This window comes from Chlorocebus sabaeus, chromosome 16, assembly GCF_047675955.1.
Source record: "Chlorocebus sabaeus isolate Y175 chromosome 16, mChlSab1.0.hap1, whole genome shotgun sequence".
NCBI lineage: Eukaryota > Metazoa > Chordata > Mammalia > Primates > Cercopithecidae > Chlorocebus > Chlorocebus sabaeus.
This window is the reverse complement of record NC_132919.1, coordinates 73,829,313-73,852,900: the sequence shown is the minus strand read 5'-3', so window position 1 is coordinate 73,852,900 and position 23,588 is coordinate 73,829,313. Positions and strand designations below refer to the sequence as shown.

General features: G+C 54.3%; 3 protein-coding genes across 7 annotated transcripts in view; 2 read left to right on the top strand and 1 right to left on the bottom strand.

The window, feature by feature from the left end:
* CDK5RAP3 (CDK5 regulatory subunit associated protein 3) overlaps positions 1 to 23,588 on the bottom strand; it is a 174,434-nt gene that overhangs the window by 121,316 nt on the left and 29,530 nt on the right. The window lies entirely within an intron of this gene.
* SP6 (Sp6 transcription factor) lies at positions 12,862 to 15,328 on the top strand. Its single transcript, XM_008012967.3, has one exon. The coding sequence runs from the start codon at positions 12,912 to 12,914 to the stop codon at positions 14,040 to 14,042; it is 1,131 nt and encodes a 376-aa protein (XP_008011158.1). The 5' UTR covers positions 12,862 to 12,911; the 3' UTR covers positions 14,043 to 15,328.
* On the top strand, positions 19,921 to 23,575 carry SCRN2 (secernin 2). Of its 4 annotated transcripts, none has more exons than XM_073005377.1 (8): positions 19,921 to 20,094; positions 20,436 to 20,609; positions 20,908 to 21,089; positions 21,631 to 21,830; positions 22,258 to 22,473; positions 22,545 to 22,732; positions 22,813 to 22,993; positions 23,259 to 23,315. In XM_073005377.1, the coding sequence occupies exons 2-7, from the start codon at positions 20,436 to 20,438 to the stop codon at positions 22,987 to 22,989; spliced, it is 1,137 nt and encodes a 378-aa protein (XP_072861478.1). In that variant the 5' UTR covers positions 19,921 to 20,094; the 3' UTR covers positions 22,990 to 22,993; positions 23,259 to 23,315. The 4 variants fall into 4 exon arrangements, with proteins under 4 accessions (XP_072861478.1, XP_008011150.1, XP_008011149.2 ...); XM_008012959.3 differs by having other exon boundaries at positions 19,923 to 20,071; positions 22,567 to 22,732; positions 23,259 to 23,575; XM_008012958.3 differs by having other exon boundaries at positions 19,923 to 20,094; positions 22,567 to 22,732; positions 23,259 to 23,575.

Below are 23,588 nucleotides of genomic sequence, written 5' to 3'. Positions count from 1 at the left end.
GGGCAGATTCCAGACAGGCCCCCACCCCGGCCAGAGGGGCAGCCTCTGCCACCCCCAGAGCTCCAGGTAATAACCTAGGGGCCACGCCAGGCTCGCCAGCACCTGAGCCACCGGCAGCAGATAATGACGGGGGAGCTGGGCAGTCAGAGCCAACCCCTCAATCAGGAAGCAAATTAAAAAGGGGAGGAATCTCCCAGACAGACCACAACAATGAGACCGGCCCCCTTTCCAGGGCACTGCCCTCCCTCCCCCTACCCGCCTGATTCCGCCTGCCAGGTCCTGATACCCAGCCTCCTCTCTAATTCCCCTCTCGTGGGATCCTGCTGGAGGTTCTCTGGATGACCCTGGCTGAGGGTTGGTGGCCGTGCCCAGCTGACCAGGACACAGGGCCTCTTATGGAGCCTTGTCTGCCAGCCCTGATCTTGGATTCCTTACAGGGCACTGGGCACAGTGTCAGGGTGAAAGAGGAAGGGTCAGGGCATGTTTTTGATGCAGTGTCTTCAAGGTCATGAGGCCGACTCTCAGTGACATGACAAAAGGGATTTATTTATTTATTTTAACCTTTTTTTTTTTTTTTGATAGAGTCGGAGTCTCGCTATGTTGCCCAGGCTGGTCTACAACTCCTGGCCTTGAGTAATCCTCCTGCCTCTGCCTCCCAAAATGCTGGGGTTACAGGCATGAGCCACTGCACCCAGCTGACAAAGGAATTTATAAAGAACTCACCAACCTCTGACCTGGCAGCCCCTTGTCCTCTGCAAAGGGTGTAAATTCAATCCAGTGCAACATGTATTTATTGCACACTCAGTACTAGTTGCTGTATAAGATGCTGGAGGAGATACAAAGATGAACAGAAATTTCCAGTCCCTCAATGAACCCATGATCTGACACACGCATACAGCTAATTGTATTACCCATCAGAAAATATTAAATGCTCTATATTTTACAACTATGGGAGCACAGAAACGTATAACTTGAAAAATTAGAGAAGGCTTTAGAGAGCATGGGGACATAGGAGTCGGGATTTAAAAGATCAGTAGGAGCTCATCAGGCAGAGAAATGGGGAAGAGCATTTCACACATGGAACAGTGTGGGGTGTAAAAGTATGTGGATGGTAAGGATGGAGTAGAAGCCTCCTGGGGAGTGGGAAGGGATGTGGCTGGAAAGGGAGGCTGAGGCCAGATGGGGAATGGGGCTTCAATTCTAGGCCTAAGAGTATAGATTTTCTCCTGTAGGTGATGGGGAGCTATTGAATGTTTTTGAGCAGAGGCATGCCATGATTGGGATCTTTCCACCCTTGTAAGAAGTTTAAATTCCTACTGAGGGACTAAGGGGATTCTCCTTTTTCTGCCTCTGCCTATCTCCGTGACTGACACCCAGCCAGCCTTTTCCCTCAGCTCCACTTACACGCCTTGCTCCTTTGCCCCAAACCTCCAATTCTTTGTTCCAAGCATCCCAAACCTCCAATTCCTTGTTCCAAGCAGGGTGACAGGGTGGGAGGCTTCACTCTCCCTCAGCCCCCACTCCAACCCTGCATGTCCCAGACACTCTCTGGGTCCTTCCACCTCCGTCACACAACCAGGGCCAGCCAGGGGGACAGTAGGAAGTTGTGTGTGCTTGCTTCACGGATCTTTCGGTTTTAAGTCCCCCTGACCCAGGCTTCTACCTTCACTGATGCCTTCCACCAGCTGAGGAGCTTCTGGAAGCTGGGATTCTGGGGAGCCCTTTCTCTAATTCACTCAGCTGTGGCTTATCCACCCCTTTCTCAAAGAAAGGCTCTGGGCTGAGGACCCTGTGGCATGAAAAGGATATAGTTCTTGCCCTCAAGGATCCAACCAGTAGAGGAGATAAGAAAACAAGCCCATGGAAGCAGAGCATGAGGCAATAAGTGCTGAGGAAGTTCAGAGAAGCACGCCAGTGATGTGCTGATAAGAGAAGCCTTTGCAGAGAAAGCCGCCTATGTGCCAGCCAGGAGCTTGAAGGATAATGTGCTTTCCGGAGGCAAGAATGGCTGGCAGGGGTGGAAATGATTTCAGCAAAGGTAGGAAGGTTGGACACGTTTGGCGAACATTAAGTCCGTTGGGCTGAGCTGGGCTGTAGGGTTTGTATGAGGACCAGCGGGAGACAAGACTGCATAGGGGAAGTAGGAGGGTCCTGGATGTCACAGTTAGCACTGTGGAGTCACTGGACGTGTTGGAGATGGGAAGTGCCAAGATGGAGTGGCATTTTAGGATGCTTAGACCAGGCATCATGTCTCATGCCTGTAATCCCAGCACTTTGGGAGGCTGAGGCAGGCGGATCACTTGAGGCCAGGAGTTTGAGATGAGCCCGGTCAACATGGTGAAACTCTGTCTTTACTAAAAATACAAAAATTAGCCAGGCATGGTGGCGGGTGCCTGTAATCCCCGTTACTCAGGAGGTTGAGGCATGAGAATCGCTTGAACCTGGGAGGCGGAGATTGCAGTGAGCCAAGATGGTGCCACTGCACTCCAGTCTGGGTGATAGAGGAAGACTCTGTCTCAAAAAGAAAAAGAAAAAAAAAGGGTGCTTAATCTGTCATTGATTAGGTGCAGGAAAGTTTAGGTTGGTAGGTACAATAGGAAACCTGAAAATTAATCGAGACAAGAAGTAATTTTTGTCAGCAAGTTGACACTTCCAGAGAATTTCCACAGACCAGTGCCCATTTCCACCTCATTTGTCAATTCAACGAATATTTGTAAAATACTTGCTAAGTACCAGACACCATTTTAGGCTCTTTCTTCATCATCTTTCCCTGCCCTAAGATAAAAAGATGAAGGTAAACTCTCACCTGCACACACTTGGGAGACCTCACTTAGCCCAGCCTCCCCCTTGCAGCCTAAGCGAATGCAGTAGCTTCTGTCTTTGGAGCAGGTATATTGAGAAAACTCAGAGAACTACATGCAGTAAGGATTTGGGGGACAGTGAGGTAAGCAAGCTTAGGGGTGGGAGGAAGAGTAGCTTGGAAAGCAGAAAGCAGTTGGTGGGTGGGAAAAGGGAAGTTGACAGCCGAGTGTAGGGGAGCCCTGGGATCTTTAGGGGAGGGAGGCTGGGCAAGGAGGAGAAAGATGGAAGGAAGAACAGCAGGAGATGGGCCTCTGGGGCTGAGGATGGGGGCCGGAGGGATGAACAAATTAGAGAGCTGAAGAAGGAAGTAGAGTCTTAGCGGCTCGGGGCGGGAGGAGGAGGTGGGAGACCGAGAGGCGAGGGCAAAGGAAATAGGCCCAGGCACTGGAGACGAAAGTCTGGGAGTCTGAGCCGCTGAGGAGCCACCTGGAAGGTGCAGGCAGCGGCAACATCAAACCTGAGATTCGAGGGTTGGCGCTGGGAGTGAGCTGGAGTTGGGGGAGGTGGCTCGGTGTGGGGGGCCAGGGGGTGGGTAGGGGAGCTGAGATCAAGAGAGAGGGGCTTGAATTGAATCTATCCTTAGCCCCACTTGGTCTTCAGCTTCCTCAGCCCCCTCCCCTCTTCTGGGTCCAAAGGCCAGAAGCCAGGTCTCTGGAGTCCCGCCCCCAACTCCAAGCTATAGGCCCCATGGCATGCACCCCTGGCTTTCCCAGCTCCTCTCTCCCGCCCATCACTGATGTTGGGAAAGCACATTGTCTGGAGGTGTGAATAGAGGAGGAAAGGGGGTCTCCTGCCAAGTAGGCTGCTGGCTGTGTTCATTGCTGTCCAGGCAGGGTCTCCACACACCCCTGACTGATCCAAAGGCCAGGGGAAGGTGTGTGGGCCTGAAGGTCCAGGTTGAGGGCTGGGTCTTTTTCCTCTCCCAAACTCCCCCCAACCCCAAGATTCTCCCATCTTTTGGACTGGACCTGCTACCTAAGCATATGGAACCGATTGAAAGAATTTGTATGCTCACCTTATAATTTATGCAAATCAACTCTGTAATTAACTGTAATTTGGAGGCATCCTTTGGTATTTGAGACATTTATCCATGAGGAAATGCCCTAGTGATAATGCTCCCGTATTAACATTATTTACTCCACCTGTGTGGTCTCCTCAGCTTGTTTCCCCTCCCCACTCTGATTTTCTGTGCTGGAAAGTGGGGAGGGACAGGGAAGCCCCTCCCTGGAGCCTGCCTCAGTCCTGACGCCTGGGTTCCCCCAGGGGATTGTGCTGGCTCTGTCCTCCCAATTTTGCCTAAGATTGAAGAAAGGGGTCCAGCTGTGCCTCCTAAGCCCTCTACTACTCTATTCTCTCCTGCTTGACGGGTGGCTTTCTGCTGACCTTTTACCTCTTCAGGGCCTCAGTGTTCTCATCTCTGAAATGGGGAGAGGAAGGACCTGTTGGGGCCTTTATGGGATAATTGCTGAAAAGTTAATGAAGAGACTGGGAATCCCCAGTCTAGGGGTTGCTGAGGGTATAGGGGAGGAGCAGGAGAAGAGTTTTGGGTGAAGACTCCCTGGCTCATCCTGAGAGGGAGGTAGCATGCAAGTCTTGGGGTACTGGGTTCTAGTGTGTGTAGAGGGGGTACAACTGCTCCTGTCCTCTGCCAAGGGCACTGGGCTATGGTCAAAATTGGGATGTCATTCCAGGAAAAGTCCTCAGGCCACTCTCCTATGAGGGTCAGAGTTCCCAGCTTCAGTGAGCTTTGGGAAACAACTCTTACTCTGTTTCATCTCCATTCTCCTTCCTGGTCTTTTGTCCATCTCTGCCCTAGGACATGTTTTTGTTAGCCAGTATACCTAAACTTACAACCACCCTAAAATTAGGCTCATATAAATAGAGATCCAGGGGCTCCCCCTAAATTCACCTTCAGGTCCTTTCTCCCTTTTCCAGGCCACCTTCCCACCCTCTTCACCCTCCTGGAGTTCCAGAAGTCCTGAACTCTCTGTAACAGTTCTTGGCTGGACTCTGCCTCTGGTCTTTCTGGTCTTAGGTGACCTCTTGTCCATCCTAAGCTGCCCCACTCCATCTGAAGTCAGGGAAAAGGTCCTCCCTTCCCATTTGACAATGAGAGATCACAGGTCCAAAAGATAGATTACCCCAGGTCCAAAAGATAGATTACCCTGGGTCCTCCTGGGGGATCCAAGTTGGGAAGTGAGTATGTAAAAAGAGGATGAAAAGGGAGAGAGAGAAATTGTGGCTCTGAGAGGCCAACAACACTGACATGAAGCTCTGCAAGGAGGAACTGGCTTGAAGCTGTGTGGTGTATGTGTGTTGGGTGGGGGCATGCGCCTTCTAGGTCTCAAAAATGGAACTTCTTTCTTTCTTACCAAGTCCATGGAGGAAACCTCAGGAAGAGGGGATGGAATTTGGAGAGTTCCAGCCATCCCAGCTCTCCACCCTAGCAATGCTGTCATTTCCTCCATCCTGCAAGAACTGCTTTGTCCCTCTCCCACTGCCCAGCCAACTCTGGGGACGGAAGGAAGTGCCCCCAGCCCCCACTCCCAGCTGAAATCCTCCTTTCCTGGCAGACCTCACGGACTCAGATCTCACCCCCTACCACTCCCCTAGGAGAGCTGGGGGCCACTGTTTCCTGGATTATCCTAAAAGCTTCCGAGGCCGTGAGGACTTGGCAGCATCCCTGCTCCCTCCTTCACCTCCCCCTTTGGCACTGCCTGTCGCCTCCTTTATAAAGCTTGGCTCTTTTATCACCGCCACTTGGCCCTCACTGCTGCCGCCAGCTCTGGGCTCCATGGACTGGTAAGAGAGGCTGTTCCCTGTCCAGTACAGGGAACCTCCATAAAGAGGATCAGGTCTCCACTCTAAAGTGGGGGTCATAGAGAAGGCTCTGGTTCTCTCTGAACTGGGAAGGGGGAGATAAGGAGATCTTGGTGGGGTTTGCATGGAGAATCAAAGGGATCCCTTGGAGGTCTTTTGACTGGGCTGGGGTAGTCAGCCCAGTGGAGAAGTGGGGTAGGGATTCATAGCTGGGTACTTTATTCTGAGAGAAAGGAAGGGCAAATAAATGTTAATAGAAATACAGGGCACACACACTCACTGCCTGGAAGATCCTGAATGACAGAACACCTGCAAGGATAGTAAGGGAGAAACCACTACCCACATCCTATGGGGAACTGCGTTTATGATGGAGGAGAGGAGACATTCTACACTCCAGCCCACAGGTACACACAGGCATGATATGTACACACATTTGTAGATATACACACACCAACACACAGATGCACTACCCTCAGGCGGGTTCATCTTCTAGACTGAAAAGGGATGGTGGTAGCTAGCAATTTTGAAATTTATAATAAAATTAGTGTCCAGCATTGTGCTTGACCTTAAGTATACCCTCAATAAGTGTTTGTTGAACGAATAAAGGATGAATGAAAGAAAACCATTTGACCCCAGCTCTAGGCTCTACCTGGTTTTCTAGGAATCAGGGAAGTGTGGTGGGGAGAAGAGGGGAAATAAAGAATATGTTGGCATCCAGGGTCATCAGCTTGCAGGCTTGGAAGTGCAGCCTGGAGGTGGGAGTGGGAAATAGAGGAGAGGAGTGAGTGAGAAGAGGAAAACAGGACCAGACCCTGGTCTGGTTTCAGCTCTGCTTCTAACTTGCTACTAACTTCCCTGTTTTGGGGTTTGGTTTCTCTACCAGTAAAACGAGGGCTTGGACTAGACAATTTGGGGCTAGACCAGCTTTGATATTCTCATAGTGCAATCTCTACAGGACAGTTGAGGTTTGGAAGGGATCACAAGTGCAGAGTCTGACTTGTCTCAGCAATTCAAGATGGGATCAGTTTGTCCATTAGACTCAAGATAGGAGATGGCTTTGATCTAGGCATTCGTTTAAGAATGCTGTCTCCTCTGCCTTCAGGCTCTAGGGGAGTCGTACTTCCAGGGTCATCAATTCTGCCATATTGAGGCCAGAAGGACCAGCAGGCAGAATACAGGCTTTGGAACCTGAGAGATCTGAACTCAGTTTCTTCTTCTGTCTTTCAACAACTCTGTAATCTTGGGTAGATCATTTAACTTCTTTGATCTTTGGCTTCCTCATGTGTACAATAGGAATAATAATAATTACTTTGCTGCATGCTCATGAGAATTAGAGATATTTGTGTAAAGCACCTGGAACATAGTAGGTGCTCAGTAAATAAATGCTGGTTGTGATAAACACACAGACTAATGAGGTTTCTCCAGGTACAAAGTGGGTCACTGACTATAGATGAAGCTTCAGAAGAAGTGGGGTGGCAGGAATGGGGGTTGGACACTTGCAGGGGAAATCTGACTATTTATTTGAGGGAATGAGGAGGAGCAGCAGAAATGGCCCAAGTTCAAGACAGATCTCAGTTTATACAGGAGATGTGATGGGCTGCGTTGTTCAATTTTGAGTAGCAATAAGTATATGGGCAATGGGCTGTGGTGACCTTGCTCATTATGTCAGCATCAGACCATGGGCCGTCATTCAGTGGGAAAACATTTAGCAAGTGCAAACCAAAAGGGCTGGAAGCAGAGGACTGCAAGTAGAGGGGGACTGGAGGAAGGATAGTGCCAGTACCCCGAGTGAGCAGCAGAAACCTAGGCAGAGCAGGAAATCAGAATGGCCGAGAGTTTCCAGAGACAAGTGCATTGTTGTTGAATTTCCTGCTGATGAGCTGCAGGCAGATGGAGGGTCCTTGCTCATGGGATTCCAGATGGTTACAGGTCTGGTTGGATCGGGGTAGGGCTAAAGGGGGCCTAGAGTGAAAGTAGCAGGGAATGTCTACCATCCTCGGGCTGAATCCCTGTTGCTTTCCAGGGAAAGACAGAAGGGGCCAAGAAGAGAAGGCAATCTGATGCATATAAATGGGAGGGGGAACTTGGTCCCCCCCACCCAGAGTCAGACCCCTGCACAGGCTTTAGCACCTTAGGAACACTAGATGCAGCACCAGCAGGCAGCTTGGAGGAGGAGGCAGGAATGCCCAGAGGTCAAATCAGGAACCAGAGTCCCCTACTGGGAGCTGTTTTGGTCCTGATGAACTTCTACTCCATCCCAGAGGTAGCTGTGAACTAGGATACAAACGCAACTGGCCAGGATTTGTAGGCTGAATGGATGGAGAGAAAGTTGCGTTGATGAAGAAGATTGTCAATTTAGCCGTGGCCACAAAGATCCAGAGCAGTTCCTGTGAATCCACATCCAGGGCCCCAAGTAACAAGAAGGCAAAAAGCAAACCCCGACTGATCAGAAATCTCAATCCCCCGATGTTAGGCGGTGCCTCTGGCTTCCAAATGCCTGTCAGTTCTCTAGCTTGGTGGCTGCTCTTACAGCATTTCACAAAGGAGGAAACTGAGGCTTAGAGGCACCTGACCTGCCAGGGTCAGGTTAGCAGGTGCAGGGCTGGGGCTCGAATTTAAATCCGTCAACTTCTAGTCCACAGGTCTTTGTGCATATACCTTAATCCAACAATATTTACTGGGAACTGACTTATTTAATAATTATAACAAGGATATCTTCCATTTACCCGGTGCTTACCAGGGGCCCCGTGGGCTAAGCATTTTTAGGCACATCAATTCCTTTAAGCCCCCAGGAGATCCTACCAATGTGTACCCAGGTTGTCCGGATGAGGGAAATGAGCCTTAGAAAAGAGAGACATGCACAGATGAATCCGACGTTGATTCTGGATGAGAACCTGTGCGTGTCTGGGGGGTACCACACATATACGCATACACACATGGATTGATTTTCACCCCACTTGTGCACTCCGTTTAGCTATTTTTCAGTTACCGTTTGAGTGTGTCCCATACGGGGATGCAGGACAGGTAAACCAATGGTGGTGGAATAGCGGCTGTAGAGGCGAGATTAAATCAGCCTAAATTCAAATATGAAATCGACTGTAAAGAGGAAAACGAAATTTTAAAAAGCCGACGGCAAAGCGCACAGGGGAGACCAACCAGCAAAACGAAAGAAATAGGAAAATTAATTGGCATTCCCCTGCAAAAAAACCAAAAGGGTCACATGGAGAGATCAACACTGCTGCATGGGAGGTATCAATCCGGAAAGAAGCATGGGGCCACCTCGGCGCCCAGGCAGAAGGATGGGTGGGTGGGGTGGGGATGGAACTTCCCTACCCACCGGTGCTTGGCAGGTCTTGGAAATGTCGACTCATCCAGATCTTGAGAGAAGTTTTGTGAGCTCCGCAAGCGCGCTGAAATTTTACCAGAATATTGCACTGGGCATGTGCATTTTTCTCAAAGGAATCCAAGACCCTTCCCCAAAGTTAAGAACCTTGGGTTTAGACATTCTGGTGAGAATTAGGAAGGAATGGTGGCAAGGGATAGCTCAATTCCTTCCAGAAGTGTCCCTTCCCAAGGCCATTCAGGCGCCTGCCCATCCTTCAGAACCGGCTGCTGGGGTCGAGGGTGTGAGCTGGCTGAGCACTTCCCGAAGGACAGGAGGGTGAGGAGAGGCGGATTTGAGAGGTGGGTTTCGGAGGCACTGGGGTTGCTGCCTAAGGGGAGGGGCAGAGTGAGAGCTGCTGGGACCTGGGACCGGAGTGGGGGCAGCAGAGACCGGTTGCGGGGGCGGAGGCTGGGAGAGGGGAGGAGAGGAGGTGGTCACCCAGAAATGTCAGAGAGGGAGACCCCGAAAGCGAGAGGGAAAAAAGGACAGGGAAGGGTGGTGGTGGAGAGAAGCGGCTAGGGGTGCGGGGGTTGAGGCGGGGCAGGCGACCGGGGGTCGGGGGAATGGCGAAGGAGGGCAGCCAAGACAAATTTCACACGGCCTAAGCCTGGAGGCGAACTGGACACATACTTGGCGCTCAATCCTATTTCCTTCTTTCCTCCCAGTTCCGGGGCAGCGCTGCCCATCCAGAGAGGGCATCGAGGCAACTAAGGGTTGCTGCCTAAGGGTGGCTCCATATCACCCCCAGGACCTGCCCCCTTATCCATTCCCCCCGGGTCTTAGTCCTGCGTCCTCTGATAGACCGAGCCAGCTCGAGGGCAGTTTTCCACCTGGCGGGGCGGGTCTTAGAACCTGGGAATCACCCCACCCGGGCCCCTCGCCTTGGGAGTGGAGGGGACCAGGAAGGAGCGAGGGAGCGGGCGGCGTACGCCCTAGTTAACTTTCCTCCCCCACTCCCGCCCGCCCCCTCCTCGAGGCCGGGCTGGGCCTCCAGTCCAGCCGAGCCCGCAAGGGTTAAAGGCGGCAGCAGGTGAGGTGGGCGGGGCCGCGAGATCTAGGGAAAAAGCAGCGCTGGGGAGAGGATGAAGGCAGAGAGCGCGGGTGAGTCACGGGCGGAGCTGGCCTCGCTCGTTCGCTGGCTCCTGCCCGCCCTCCGTCCTCCGCCCTCTCGCCAGCGCTCACCTCCTCCGCCGCCCGCCGCCCGCAGCCAGCTGCCGGGTCTGGCTAGCCCTGGGCTCCTGCCCCTCACCGCTCGAGAGCTCGCCGGCGCACAGGACCCATGAGCGCCTGTCTGTAGTGCACCAGCCAACCGTGCCCGGAGCCCGCCGCAGCCTCGAGGTAGGAGCGCGGGTCGGGGTGGCCAGGGGTGAGCGCTACGGAGATCGTCTGGAAAAAACGCACTCCGAACGTGCCCCAGCCTCCTATGGCCTTGGGGGCGGGGTGGTCCTAAAGGATTTGAGGGGTTAGAACCCCGATGGAGGGAAAACCGGGCAGAGGGGAGAGGCTGGAGGGACCGAGGAGGCTGGAAACTGGGGCAACTGGAGAGACTGGGACAACCAGAGGACGGGGACATTGAGAACTGGGAGTACTAGCCAGTGATCCGGAGAGGCAGAGCGGAATGGGGCATAAGGGTGCCCCGACTCGCCTTCCCACTTCAGGGCTTGAGAAGCCTGCGATGTGCGCCATGCTCTCTCCTTTCCTGAAATCTTTCTAGGCCTGGAAGTGAATCGGACACATACTTGGCACTCAATCCTGTACCCTTCTTTCCTCTCAGTTCTGGGGCAGGGCAGCGCTGCCCATCTGGGGCAGGTGGGTCAAGGACCATAGAGGGAACCTAAGGGTTGCCACCTAAGGGTGGCCCCATATCACCCCCAGGACCTGCCCCCTCCTCTATTCTCCTGGGTCTTAGTCTTGCATCTTCTGCTAGACTGAGCCAGCTCCAGGGCAGTTTTCCACCCAGTGGGACCGGTCTTAGAACCTGACAATCACCCCGCTTTGGGTTTCTGAAATCTTGGTAGCAGGCCATTGCATCCCAGACCTGGGCTCTCCAGCTCTCTGCCAGAAGCCACTCCAGAGCCCAGATTATTCTAGGCTTCCCACTCTCCAGCCCCTGGGGCAGTTCCCAGGTGCCAAAAGCTGTTAGGGTCCCCGGCCTCACAGCTTGCGCCAGCCCCTTCTGTGTTTCCCCACCCCCGGCTCCGGCTCTGTTCCTGCAGCTTCACCCTGTTTTTGTCTTGTGGTGAGGCAGCCAGAGCCTGAGTAGGCGCCCCTGTCCTCCTCTCCCTCCCTCTCCCAGGTTATCAGTGCCACCTCCCTGGTCCCAGAGGCAGAAGATGGTACCGTCAGCTAAGCCCTGCTGTGGGAAGGAAACAATCCTGCCCTAAGTCACCGGTCTCCTCTCCCACCGGTAGAGAAGACCCAGGCACACAAACCTGCCCAGCTGAGGCACCAGGTCTTCCAGGCCTTAGGGAGAGGTGGTGAGAAGAGAGTGACCTTCAAGCCACAGATATGTGGTTGAGAAAGGGTTGGGGGTCTCTAGGGTTCTAATGGTTTACAGAAAGACTGGTTTACAGAAAGTAACAGACTGGGAGTGCAGGAGTTAGGAGACCTGGTTGATTGAATAAAAAAATGAACATCCTTGCCCAAGTCACTGTGGCAAGTCATTCAGCCTGCTTCCTCCTCTTCAAAATAAGAAGATTGGCCTGGAGCAGTGGTTCTCAACATTGGCTGCATGGAAGAATCACCCAGGGGTGATCCATGCCTGGGATGCACTCGCTCATGTCATCTTTTTGGGCAATTCTTGCTCTTAAGTTCTGTGATTTTGACTTCTCTTGTTGCCCTCCTCTTCCTGCACTCTAACCCTGTATCACTTAAAGGGGTGCAACTGTCCCTTCCAGAGCTTGCTGTCAAGCTCTTCTCTGGGGAAGCCATTCCCTCCCAACTTTATATCTGGGCCTCCCCTAGCATGGAGAAGAGGATGGGTAGCAGTCAGAGAATTGCCTGGCACTGGTATGAGTCAGGAGAGGGATGGGAATTTGGTTTTCTCTGGTGGGGGTACCTCCCAGATTCCAGGGGGTATCTGGTGGCCAGAAAGCTGCTCCCCAGGGAGGTGAAGTCCCTGCTTGAGGGAAGGGGGTGGGGGCATGGGAGTCCGTTTAGTGGGCCTGATGTGACCAGGACAGGCGGGGAGGAGTGTAGACGGAGAAATGCTTTTCATTACTGAACATGCTTTGGGAATGGCATGAGAACTCTTTCTCTAAAGACTCAGGACCCGTTTGGGGCTTTATGAGGGGCAGGTCACCTGAAGCTTTGGGTTTCAGAAACAGACCATCCCCTCTCCCATCTGTATCCTTAGTTAAACTGGGGAAGCTGAGACGGCTCTAGATCCTCCATTTGGGCTGACAGCAGGTCTGCAGGGGGAAAATGCCACTGACCTTGTGCTGGCCTGGGCAGCTGGGGTAGGATGGTTCTAGCACTGTGCTGTAGGTGTATCTGACCTACCATCCTGGGAGTGGCCCAACTCTAGAGATGAGCTGGGTCATATGGCAGGGATCACCCAGAGGATGGTAGACCTCCATCATCCTCTGTGCTTGGATGAGAACCTCACATTCTGGACCCTTCCTAGCACTCCCGAATTCTCTGAACTGAACTCTAGTCCTCCTCCAGAGGTGCATCATTCTTTCACAACTGGGGCCAGAGAGGAGGACTTTGCAGGGCTAGCACCTGGGTTAGGAGGTAAAGTGAGCTGGTTATTTCCCTTACTTTTCTGCTTCTTGGCCTCCTTTAGGTCCCGTCTGAGGTGCCCCTGACCGTCCCTGCCCTCACCCCACCCCGGATCCCGGCAATGCTAACCGCTGTCTGCGGCTCTCTGGGCAGCCAGCACACGGAAGCGCCGCACGCCTCCCCGCCGCGCCTCGACCTGCAGCCTCTCCAGACTTACCAGGGTCACACGAGCCCTGAGGCCGGGGACTACCCCTCCCCGCTGCAGCCTGGAGAGCTGCAGAGCCTCCCGCTGGGCCCGGAGGTGGACTTCTCACAGGGCTATGAGCTGCCAGGGGCCGCCTCGCGGGTAACCTGCGAGGATCTGGAAAGCGACAGTCCGTTGGCCCCGGGCCCCTTTTCCAAGCTCCTGCAGCCGGACATGTCACACCATTATGAATCGTGGTTCAGGCCGACTCACCCAGGCGCGGAGGATGGCTCGTGGTGGGACCTTCATCCGGGCACCAGCTGGATGGACCTCCCCCACACTCAGGGCGCGCTGACCTCACCTGGCCACCCGGGGGCGCTTCAGGCGGGCTTGGGGGGCTACGTCGGAGACCACCAGCTTTGTGCCCCGCCACCCCACCCGCATCCGCACCACCTCCTTCCAGCTGCCGGAGGGCAGCATCTCCTAGGGCCGCCCGACGGGGCTAAGGCCTTGGAAGCAGCCGCCCCGGAGTCTCAAGGGCTGGATTCCAGCCTGGACGGGGCGGCGCGTCCCAAAGGCTCCCGGCGGTCGGTGCCCCGCAGCTCAGGCCAGACCGTCTGTCGCTGCCCCAACTGTCTGGAGGCGGAGCGACTGGGGGCTCCGTGTGGGCCCGATGGGGGCAAGAAGAAGCATTTGCACAATTGCCACATCCCAGGCTGCGGGAAAGCTTACGCCAAGACGTCGCACCTGAAGGCGCACCTGCGCTGGCACAGCGGCGACCGTCCCTTCGTGTGCAACTGGCTCTTCTGCGGCAAGCGCTTCACGCGCTCGGACGAGTTGCAGCGCCACCTCCAGACCCACACCGGCACCAAGAAGTTCCCCTGTGCAGTCTGCAGCCGCGTCTTCATGCGCAGCGACCACTTGGCCAAGCACATGAAAACCCACGAGGGCGCCAAGGAGGAGGCGGCCGGGGCGGCCCCGGGAGAGGGCAAGGCCGGCGGCGCAGTGGAGCCCCCCGGGAGCAAGGGCAAACGCGAGGCCGAGGGCAGCGCGGCTCCCTCCAACTGAGCTCCTCGGTACCGCCTCCCTGCGGGTCCCCCGGGGGCACAGGATGCGAGCCCCCAGGTCTGACGTCCTTGGGGGTGGCTTGAGGAAGAGGGGAAGGTGCGTATTTATTCAGCGGGGAGGAAGAGTGGTGCAGGGACAGGGAGATGGGGCACTAGGAGTTCTTAGTCTCTGGGGCTACTAGGCAGGATGCATTATGACTGGGCCGGTAGGAGCTGCGCAATGCCCCTCTGTTCTCCCCTGCCTCATAGTTTCCCTCGCCCCTGGGCTGGGGGGTTGGGGTGGGACACCCGTATCGCGGCTGGCTGGCGGGGACAGGCTAGAGGAGACAGCAATGCCGGAGCAGAGAGAAGTGGGACCGGCCTGGGGCGCTGGAGGTGGCTGTCTGGACACGTCCTTAGCGCCTGGGAACCAGGACATAAAAGCGCCTCCGGAGCCGCCCTGCGGCGGGGTCCCTTTCATCCCACTTATAAGTGCTTCTGCCCCTAGGGTTTCCGGAGGGAGAGCCGAGATGGGATGGGGGAGCCTGGGGGTCCCCCTTGGCAGGGGTGTCTCTCTCTGGTTTGGAAGGTTGTTGCTGTAAAAATAACTCCTTTGATGAGCTTCCTTATTAACCCTTTCAGACCCAGTCTGATGGAGTCATGAAGGAAGAGGGGAAGAGGGGTGGCATTCCTGACAGCCTCTCAGCCAGGGCTGGCAATAAAGGACAGAGTTAGACGTAGGGGGCGAGTAGGGAAGTCCCCTTCTAAAATGAGAGATAGGGATTTGGTGGGGTATGGAAGGAACTAACCCCTTCCCTCTCCACCTCTGATTCAGCCCTTAATTCTTGGTCTTTATGATAAATAAAGTTCAGTAGTCACATTCCCCATCTATTACCCTAGGTGTGTTTTCAAGGCAGCCAGCGGTAGAATCCATGTAGTTCCCACCAGTTGCCTTCCCCTCCGGGATGGAAGGAAAAGGGTTTCTTGGCCTTGTTGGGGGCAGATTGGGGGTGTCTCAGCAGAGGGACCTCCACTGGTTCCCACTCAGAGTGGAGGCCTGCGGCCTTCCTGACCATCTCTTTAGCCGTCACCAAGAAACCAAACCCCACTGTCCCTCTAGCTTGGCCCTTGTTTTTCCCTTGCCCCTGCCATAGCATGTTCATTGGGGAATTCCTTCCTCTTGCTCATCTCACAGGGGAAGGGAGAAGAAAGAGTTGTTCTCCCACTGGAAGGGGTTCTGCCTTCTGAGGTGACATCCAGGAACCTGTCCCCATTCCCTTCTCCTTTAGATGTTAGAAATACATTTTGATTCTGATCATGGGGTGGGGGAGAAAGGAAGGGAGGGAGGGGAGAAGCCCAGCAGAGGCTGAGCCAGGCAGAGGGGAAAGAAGCTGATATGAGGAAGGCTCTGGCAGGCCACAGCCTCTGTAGCTGGAGGACTTTCCCACGCTTGAGAGAGGGGCCTTAGAGTCCCTCCGACACCCCTCCCGCTTCCCCTTGCTCCCTTTCTTCACCTGGAGCCCTCTGTGGAGATTAGCTCTGTATTGATTTTTAAGTTATAAGCAAAGGGTATTTTATTTAATATTAGGTTATGTGTGTGCATGTTGTGTGTACCTGTGTGCATGTGTGTGTGTTTCTCTACTGAGCCTGGGGTCTCCAGCCAGGGAGACCCCATCTTATTCACCATGTCCAAGATCCTGGGATCTGGGCCGAGCATCTCTTCCTCCCTTGTAGATGCTGGAGCCCAGTCCAAGGTCTGGGAGCTATATGGGAAGTGGGGGCTGGGATCTGGGTGGGAATATGTGTTTGTATACAAAGGGAGCCTCCTTAAAAGGGACAGGATGACCTTCCCGAGGGACTCACTGGCCTGGGGTAGTTTAAGAAGTAATGTTCTTTCTTTCTCTTTTCCCTACCTCCTGCTAACCCAACCAGAGATCCCCTTCCTTGCTGAGAGGGTTGGGGGCAGAAGGAGAGTTGGCAGTGCCTGCAAGTTGCCTGGCCAGGTGAAGAGGGGGAGAGAGGAAGGGCACTGTGGGTGTAGGATGCCTTTCTCCTCCACCCATCGAAACCAGCCACCCCCTCCCTGTGCCACCAAGACAGCCTTTTCCAGTGGCCATCCTAAGGGGAACTCCCAAATGGGTGTTGGTGGTGGACACAGATGCTCCCCCCAATGGAAGCCCCAAGCTCTGAGGTATGCGGGTAGAGACTTTGGATAGGTTTTCTTCTGCTCCCCTCTTTTATAGATCTAGGCTGCTTGGCTGCCTGTCTTTCTAGGCAGCCCCCCTAGAGGAAAAATGTAGGAATTTATTTTTTCTTTAACTGCTGTGAACTCACTTTGAGGGGGTAGCAGGAGGGAGAAACAGCCTGTGTTTTTTATGCAATAAAGTCATCAACTACATCATGCTTCCTTTGTGTTCCAGCTCTGTTTCCTTTTTGACTCAGTGTCCCCCAGCAGTGAGGACCAGTTCTGGGCCACAGAGTGGGGTGGATGCTTCCCAATGATCCTACAGCCCCTTGGAAAGCCTCATGTCTATTGAATTGGGTTGGAGCTGGGATCTGATCCTGCCCCAGAGGTGGCTGGTATGGAAGGAGGGAGGTGCTTCCTCTGGGTTGATACCGAGGCTGTCCCTCCCTGGTCTCATACCTGTGGTTATCAGAAGTTTCTAGATATCTCTTTCCTCCTCCACATACAAGCCCCTTCTTTCACTTCCCCTGTTAAGAACACTGGTTCCCTCCTTTCTTAGGCATTGGCTCCCTCACTCCATCCCCATGGAGGGTGCATGTCAGTCTATCCCGTGGCTGTGACTGAGCTGGGGGTGACTGGCAATGATTTCTTCACCCAGGATGATCCTTATCAGGGACAAGGCGATGAAAGGCAGCCGAGCTATCTGATGGGCTCCCGCCCAGCTGGAAAATATGAGGGAAAGGCTCCTACTGCAACTCACAGCTAGAGACCCACCATGGTTACACAACCACAGGGCACACAAACATACCTGCACCGGACCCGCGTGCACCCGCCCCCAGAGATATGCAGAAATATTCATCTATATACATCTTCCCAGGTCTCCCGGTGCTCGATACAAAGTTGATGCCTAATTCACATCAAATGAGTAAAAAGCCTCATGGTTCCAGAGTCCCAAAGTTAGGAAGGTTGACAGAAGATAGGTTTTGGGCTCCAAGGGGGCTGGGGGCGGGGGTTACTGTGTTCTTTCACCTTCTTATTCTACCTTTGCCAAATTTATTATTTTCCCCTAGAGGAATTTCTAGATCCACCATTCTAACCCTAATCCAATTTCTCGAAGCCAAATCTGGTACTCAGGGTGGCCCATCCCATAACTTAATTTGGGAGATCCTGGGGTCACAACGTTTATAGCTACCTTAGGATAGGGGCATCAGAATGAATGATTTAGGGGTTGTAGAGGAAACCAGACTGGTTTGGGGGCCAACTGTTTGTTTCCATCTGCCGCTGGATTTAGAAGGCTGGGAGGAGGAAGGACAGGTGTGTTTTCCTGAGACCTCATGCCAGCCCCACTCCTCCAGGTGCCTCTTTTGTCTTCCTGATTCTAGGAGAGTTAGACCCCAGGAACTTGGTGAGTCCCCTCCTCCTTTACCCCCATCGCTGCCCCCAGGGACAGGAGGGCAGCTGTGGGGCTGGCTGGGCCTGTCTGGGCAGGGCTGGGGCCACCCCTCCTCCCCATGCTGCTCCTCCCGCTGACCTGCATTCTTAGCAGGGGCCTTTGGTGGGGCTCTGACGCTTGCTTGCTTGCTGCAAATGCTGCCTGGCTGGCCTGCCCCCACCAACCCCAACGGAGCCCAAGGCCACCTCTGACCCTCCTCAGATGCGGTGCCTGGCAGGAGGATAATGGAGGGCCCAGGAATGGGTTAGGGAAATCAGAATATCTGGGCTGGCTCTCTAGGTTCCTCTCCTGGGAAGTGGAAGTAGAATCTACTCCCACCCTCTAGGGTGGGTGAATGAAATAAATGAGAAAGTGACAGAGAAGACAGCCTGGGAACTGCAACCTGGGGGTGCGCTGTGGCCTCTCTCTGCGTCTCCTCCTGCCTGTTGCCGCCCCACAGTGGGCAGCCGGGGAACTGCAGGAGATGGACCCGCTTTCCTGCAAGCTGCTTCGGGTGCCCAGATTTGTCAGCGCATAGCCTTGATGTTTGCTTCTGGAATGACATTAATTGGCAACCTCACAACCCCTCCGCGACATTGTATCAGAAGCAGCCTTCACCTTCCCATTAATCCTAGCGTGACTGACCGCCAGCACCCTAGCAGAGTAGGCTTGAAAGAAAACCAAACTCCACTAAAACACTGTTAGAATTCTTTTCTTTTCTTTTCTTTTTTTTAAGACGGAGTTTTGCTCTTGTTGCCCGGGCTGGAGTGCAATGGTGTGATCTCAGCTCACCGCAACCTCTGCCTCCCAGGTTCAAGCAATTCTTCTGCCTCAGTCTTCCCAAGTAGCTGGGATTACAGGCATGTGCCACCACGCCCAGCTAATTTTGTATTTTTAGTAGAGATGGGGTTTCTCCATGTGAGCCAGGCTGGTCTCGAACTCCCAACCTCACGTGATCCGCCCATCTTGGCCTCCCAAAGTGCTGGGATTACAGGTGTGAGCCACTGTGCCCTGCCCACTGTTAGAATTGTTAAGCAAATACAGTAAAGTCAGAGGATACGAGGTCAATGTACAAAAGTCAGTAGTGTTCCTATACACTCATAACAAACTATACAAAAAATAAATCAAGAAAATAGTCCCATTTACAATAACTATCAAAATAATAAAATATTTAGGAATAAATTTAACCAAGGAGGTGAAAGATCTGTACTCTGAAAATAAGACATTGATAAAAGAAACTGAAGAAGACACAAAGACATGGAAAAATATTTCATGCTCACAGATTGGAAGAACTACTGTTCCTAAAATGTGCATACTACTCAAAGCCATCTATAGATTCAGTGCAACCCCTGAAAGCAGATAACCTGCAGCATCTCCCCTCCCTCCATTCCTGGAGGGCTCCATACAGCAAAAGGGTGTAAGATGCATTTGTCTTAATGATGGCTATGGAGAGATGGTTTGTAGAGAAAAATGAACTGAAAATCAAAACATTTGGGGTGAGAGTATACCCCCACATGACTGTGTGTCACCTTTGGCCACAACTTCTTTGTGGTTTCAGTTTCACTACAGGTAAAGGCACTAAATCTTTGAACTAGAAAGTTCTAAATTTGCTTTTAAAGCTATCTTCCTATGGGTTGGAACACTATTGGACAGATAGGCCCTCTGGGATCAGATGGGTTTTGTGCACCTGTTCCCTTATTTATTTTAAGAGACAGGGTCTTCCTCTGTCACCACGGCTGGAGTGCAGTGGTGTGATCTTGGCTCACTGCAGCCTCGACCTATCTGGCTCAAGCGATCCTCCCACCTCAGCCTTCTGAACAGCTGGGACTACAGGCACGCAACACCACGCCCAGCTAATTTTAAAATATTTTCTGTAGAGGCGAGGTCTTGCTATGTTACCCAGGCTCGTCTTGAACTCCTGGGTTCAAGGGATCCTCCCACCACGGCCTCCCAGAGTGCTGGGATTACAGGGGCCAGCCCCCCGCACCTAGCCTCCACCACTCTTGTATTCTGTATCTTATTCCCCTGGGTGCCTCCAGCCTGGGATTGCGCCTCTGGGATTCAAACCGGGACCCAGATGTCCCAGCAGTCCCCGTTCTCTGACAAAGTCTCCCTTTTCACGCGGGATCCTTTCCACCCCTAGCTCCAGCTCCCCGCAGTCACTCCGTGGGGTTAGCAACCTTTGTCAGGCCTAAAATGGGCGCCCGGGTAGGACAGGAAGTCAGGTGTGGCTCGCAAGGCCGCTCCGCTCCGGGAAGTGGTGCAGGCGCGCGCCCTGGTGGAAAACGGCGGAGCTGCACGCTCCGTTCCGGCTCCGACCCGGAGGCCGAAGGCCTTCCAGGTCTCCTGGGAGTCTCCGCCCAATGGGGCGGCCCTGGCCAGAAGCGGAGGAGGTCGCACCCGGGACCGAGCTGGGGTCTTGGAGGGAGAGAGAGTGAGGGGAATACAGTATTGGGGGTGAGAGAAGGGTTGGATAGAAGAGGGTCGGGTATCTGGACATGCGCAGGGCCGCGGGACTCTTGGTGGGGTAGCGAGGGGAACGGTCCCACGACTGCTCCCAAGGGCCGGAACTCCCAGTGGGGGCGGGACCCTCGGAGTGTCCGCCTGCGGACTCCCAAGCCTGGAGCCTGGGGAGAGGGTGGGCACCTCTGCTCCCGCACACCCGTGCATGGTGTGTGCGCCAAGCGTCCAGGAGCCACGGCGGTGTCTTCCCTGCGCGTCGTTTACACGTGTGGGGGTAGGCGGCTCCCCGGGGCTGAGCTGTGGCCAGGTTTATGGAGAGGCCCGCCTCTCCCCAGATGGCATCGTCGAGCCCTGACTCTCCATGTTCCTGCGACTGCTTTGTCTCTGTGCCCCCGGCCTCAGCCATCCCAGCTGTGATCTTTGCCAAGAACTCGGACCGACCCCGGGACGAGGTGCAGGAGGTGGTGTTTGTCCCCGCAGGCTCTCACACTCCTGGGAGCCGGCTCCAGGTGGGTTAGGCCTTATGGGGTGCTGGGAGGTGTGACAGATCTCTGCATTCTTCTAAGACCTTTTCCCCTGCTCCCCACACCTGGGAGGCTGCCAGAAGTAGTTGAAGAGCATGAGCTTTAAGTCTACCAACCTGGACCTGAGCCCATTATGTAGCCTCAGTCTACCTCAGTTTCCTCTTCTATAAAATGGGAATGAGACATTCCTCAAAGGGATCTATAAGGTGATTGGCAGAGTGCCAGCACTCGAGGGGCCGCCCCTCTCTGAGTGGACACTTCCTTTCTCCTCCCTCACCTCCAGTGCACATACATTGAAGTGGAACAGGTGTCGAAGACGCACGCTGTGATTCTGAGCCGTCCTTCTTGGCTATGGGGGGCTGAGATGGGCGCCAACGAGCATGGTGTCTGCATTGGCAACGAGGCTGTGTGGACGAAGGAGCCAGTTGGGGAGGGGGAAGCCCTGCTGGGCATGGACCTGCTCAGGTGCAGACCCTGCCCTTCCTCATCTGCCTGAAACACCAGAAATCTGGGGGCTGAGTTTTGACCTGGGCCCATCTATCCCTCCCCCAGCCTGGTTCACAGGGGCCTCCTCCTCTCTGCAGACTTCGCCCTCGTGCCCTCGTGAGGAAGGCTGCAACAGCAGCCACCTTTGGGCCTCTCCTGGCCCAGAAATAGAGCAGTGGTTATTTATTTTCAGTTGAAATCTCACATAGAGTCCCGATTTATAAAACCAGTAATAGTGGATGGAGCAGCTCTGGGTGGAGAGAGGTTGGGGGCTCAGGACACTTTTCTCTCTGAAACAGTGTTTCAGGCCTTTTCATGGAACCCTCAAAGCATAGCACATGGAACGAGAGCATTGAAAGCCACTGGTGTAATTGTTTGATATGATCAGTGCCAGCAGATTTGCTGTGTGACTTGGGCCTATCACCAAACCTCTCCAGGCCTCTTCTGTCCCCTGGAGCTTCTGCCACCAGCCATTGATCCCTCTGTCACCCTTCTGTCCCTTGGTCCTCTCTCTTGCCAGGCTGGCTTTGGAACGGAGCAGCTCTGCCCAGGAGGCCTTGCATGTGATCACAGGCTTACTGGAGCGCTATGGGCAGGGGGGCAGCTGCCTGGAGGACCCTGCGCCATTCTCCTACCACAACACCTTCCTGCTGGCTGACCGCACAGAGGCATGGGTGCTGGAGACAGCTGGGAGGCTCTGGGCTGCACAGAGGATCCAGGGTGAGGCATTCCCTTTCTGCCAGCCTTGGGAAGTGGGAGAGATGGTAGGGGCCCGATCCAGGTGCAAGCCTGTCGGGACATTCAGGGAGATGGGAGATGAGCTCACTTGGGAACTCTTCTCCCCTTCACTCGGTTAAGTCTTCCTTGTGCCACAGCCTGCTGCTTCCTCTCGGAAGCCTTCCTGGACTTCCCTGGGTGGTCAGGTTTCCTGCTTATATGCAAGCAGGTACTTCTTTTTCATCGCATTCAACACAGTTGCATGCTTACATTTATCTCTGCGACTGTTTTGTCTGCCTCCCCCACCACACTGTAGGCTCCATGAGGGTAGGTCGTTCTCTTTTCCACCATGTTCTCAGCGTCTTGCCCAGTGCCTGGCATAGAATAGACACTCAATGGTAAATGAACCGCTCCCCCATCTCCTCCACAGAGGGGGCCCGCAACATCTCCAACCAGCTGAGCATTGGCACGGACATCTCGGTCCAACACCCAGAGCTGCGGAGTCATGCCCAGGCCAAGGGCTGGTGGGATGGGCAGGGTGCCTTTGACTTTGCTCAGGTCTTCTCCCTGACCCAGCAGCCTGTGCGAATGGAGGCTGCCAAGGCCCGCTTCCGGGCAGGGCAGGAGCTGCTGCAGCAATGGCAAGGTTAGTGAGCGGTGGAGGGGGCTGGGGGCCAGGAGGGCCACAGCAGTGCCAGCCACTCTCCCCTCCCACAGCTTCCCCTCTACTCCTTGGCAGGGGGCATCACAGCAGAGGTGATGATGGGCATCCTCAGGGACAAGGAGAGTGGTATCTGCATGGACTCGGGAGGCTTTCGCACCACGGCCAGCATGGTGTCTGTCCTGCCCCAGGATCCCACACAGCCCTGCGTGCACTTTCTTACCGCCACGCCAGACCCATCCAGGTGGGAAGAACGAGGATGGGGAAGGCTGGGGAGAAGAGAGGATATGATATATCTCCATCCTTCCATCCGTGCCCTTCTAGGTCTGTGTTCAAACCTTTCATCTTTGGGGTGGGGGTGGCCCAGGCCCCCCAGGTGCTATCCCCCACTTTTGGAGCACAGGACCCTGTTCGGACCCTGCCTCGATTCCAGACTCGAGTAGATCGCCGGCACACCCTCTATCGTGGACACCAGGCAGCCCTGGGGCTGATGGAGAGTGATCAGGTATCCCCCAGGGAGTAGGGGCTACCCTGAGGTGATGACAGATCTCCTACTCCCAGTGGGACTCTGGAAATATGAGGGAAACTGGGAGTGGAAGATATTCGAGAGCTGGAGAGAGGAGTTCCTCCCTTCAAAGCCAGCAACTGCCTTTGGGGAATGTTGGGGGGTCTCTCCTTTCTCCTGCTTGTGTGAGGTGGTACACAGTCCCCCCTTCACCTGGCGGGAAGCCTGTCCTGGACAGACTCATCTCAGCTTTCCCTTGGGGCAGGATCGAGGGCAGCAGCTCCAGCAGAAACAGCAGGATCTGGAGCAGGAAGGCCTCAAGGCCACACAGGGGCTGCTGGCCAGTGAGTGGGCCCCATCCCTCCAGGAGCTGGGCAGCCTCTTCCAGGCCTTCGTGAAGAGGGAGAGCCAGGCTTATGCATAAGCTTCATAGCTTCTGCTGGCCTGGGGTGGGCCCAGAACCCCTCGGACCAACTGCCCTGAGTGGTGGTGAAGTTGGAGCAATCCCTTCATGCTCCTTGGCCATGTTCTGAGCAGCCAGCTTGGCCTTAGCCTTAATAAATGTGCTTTATTTTCTCTTCAGTGAACTTTATCC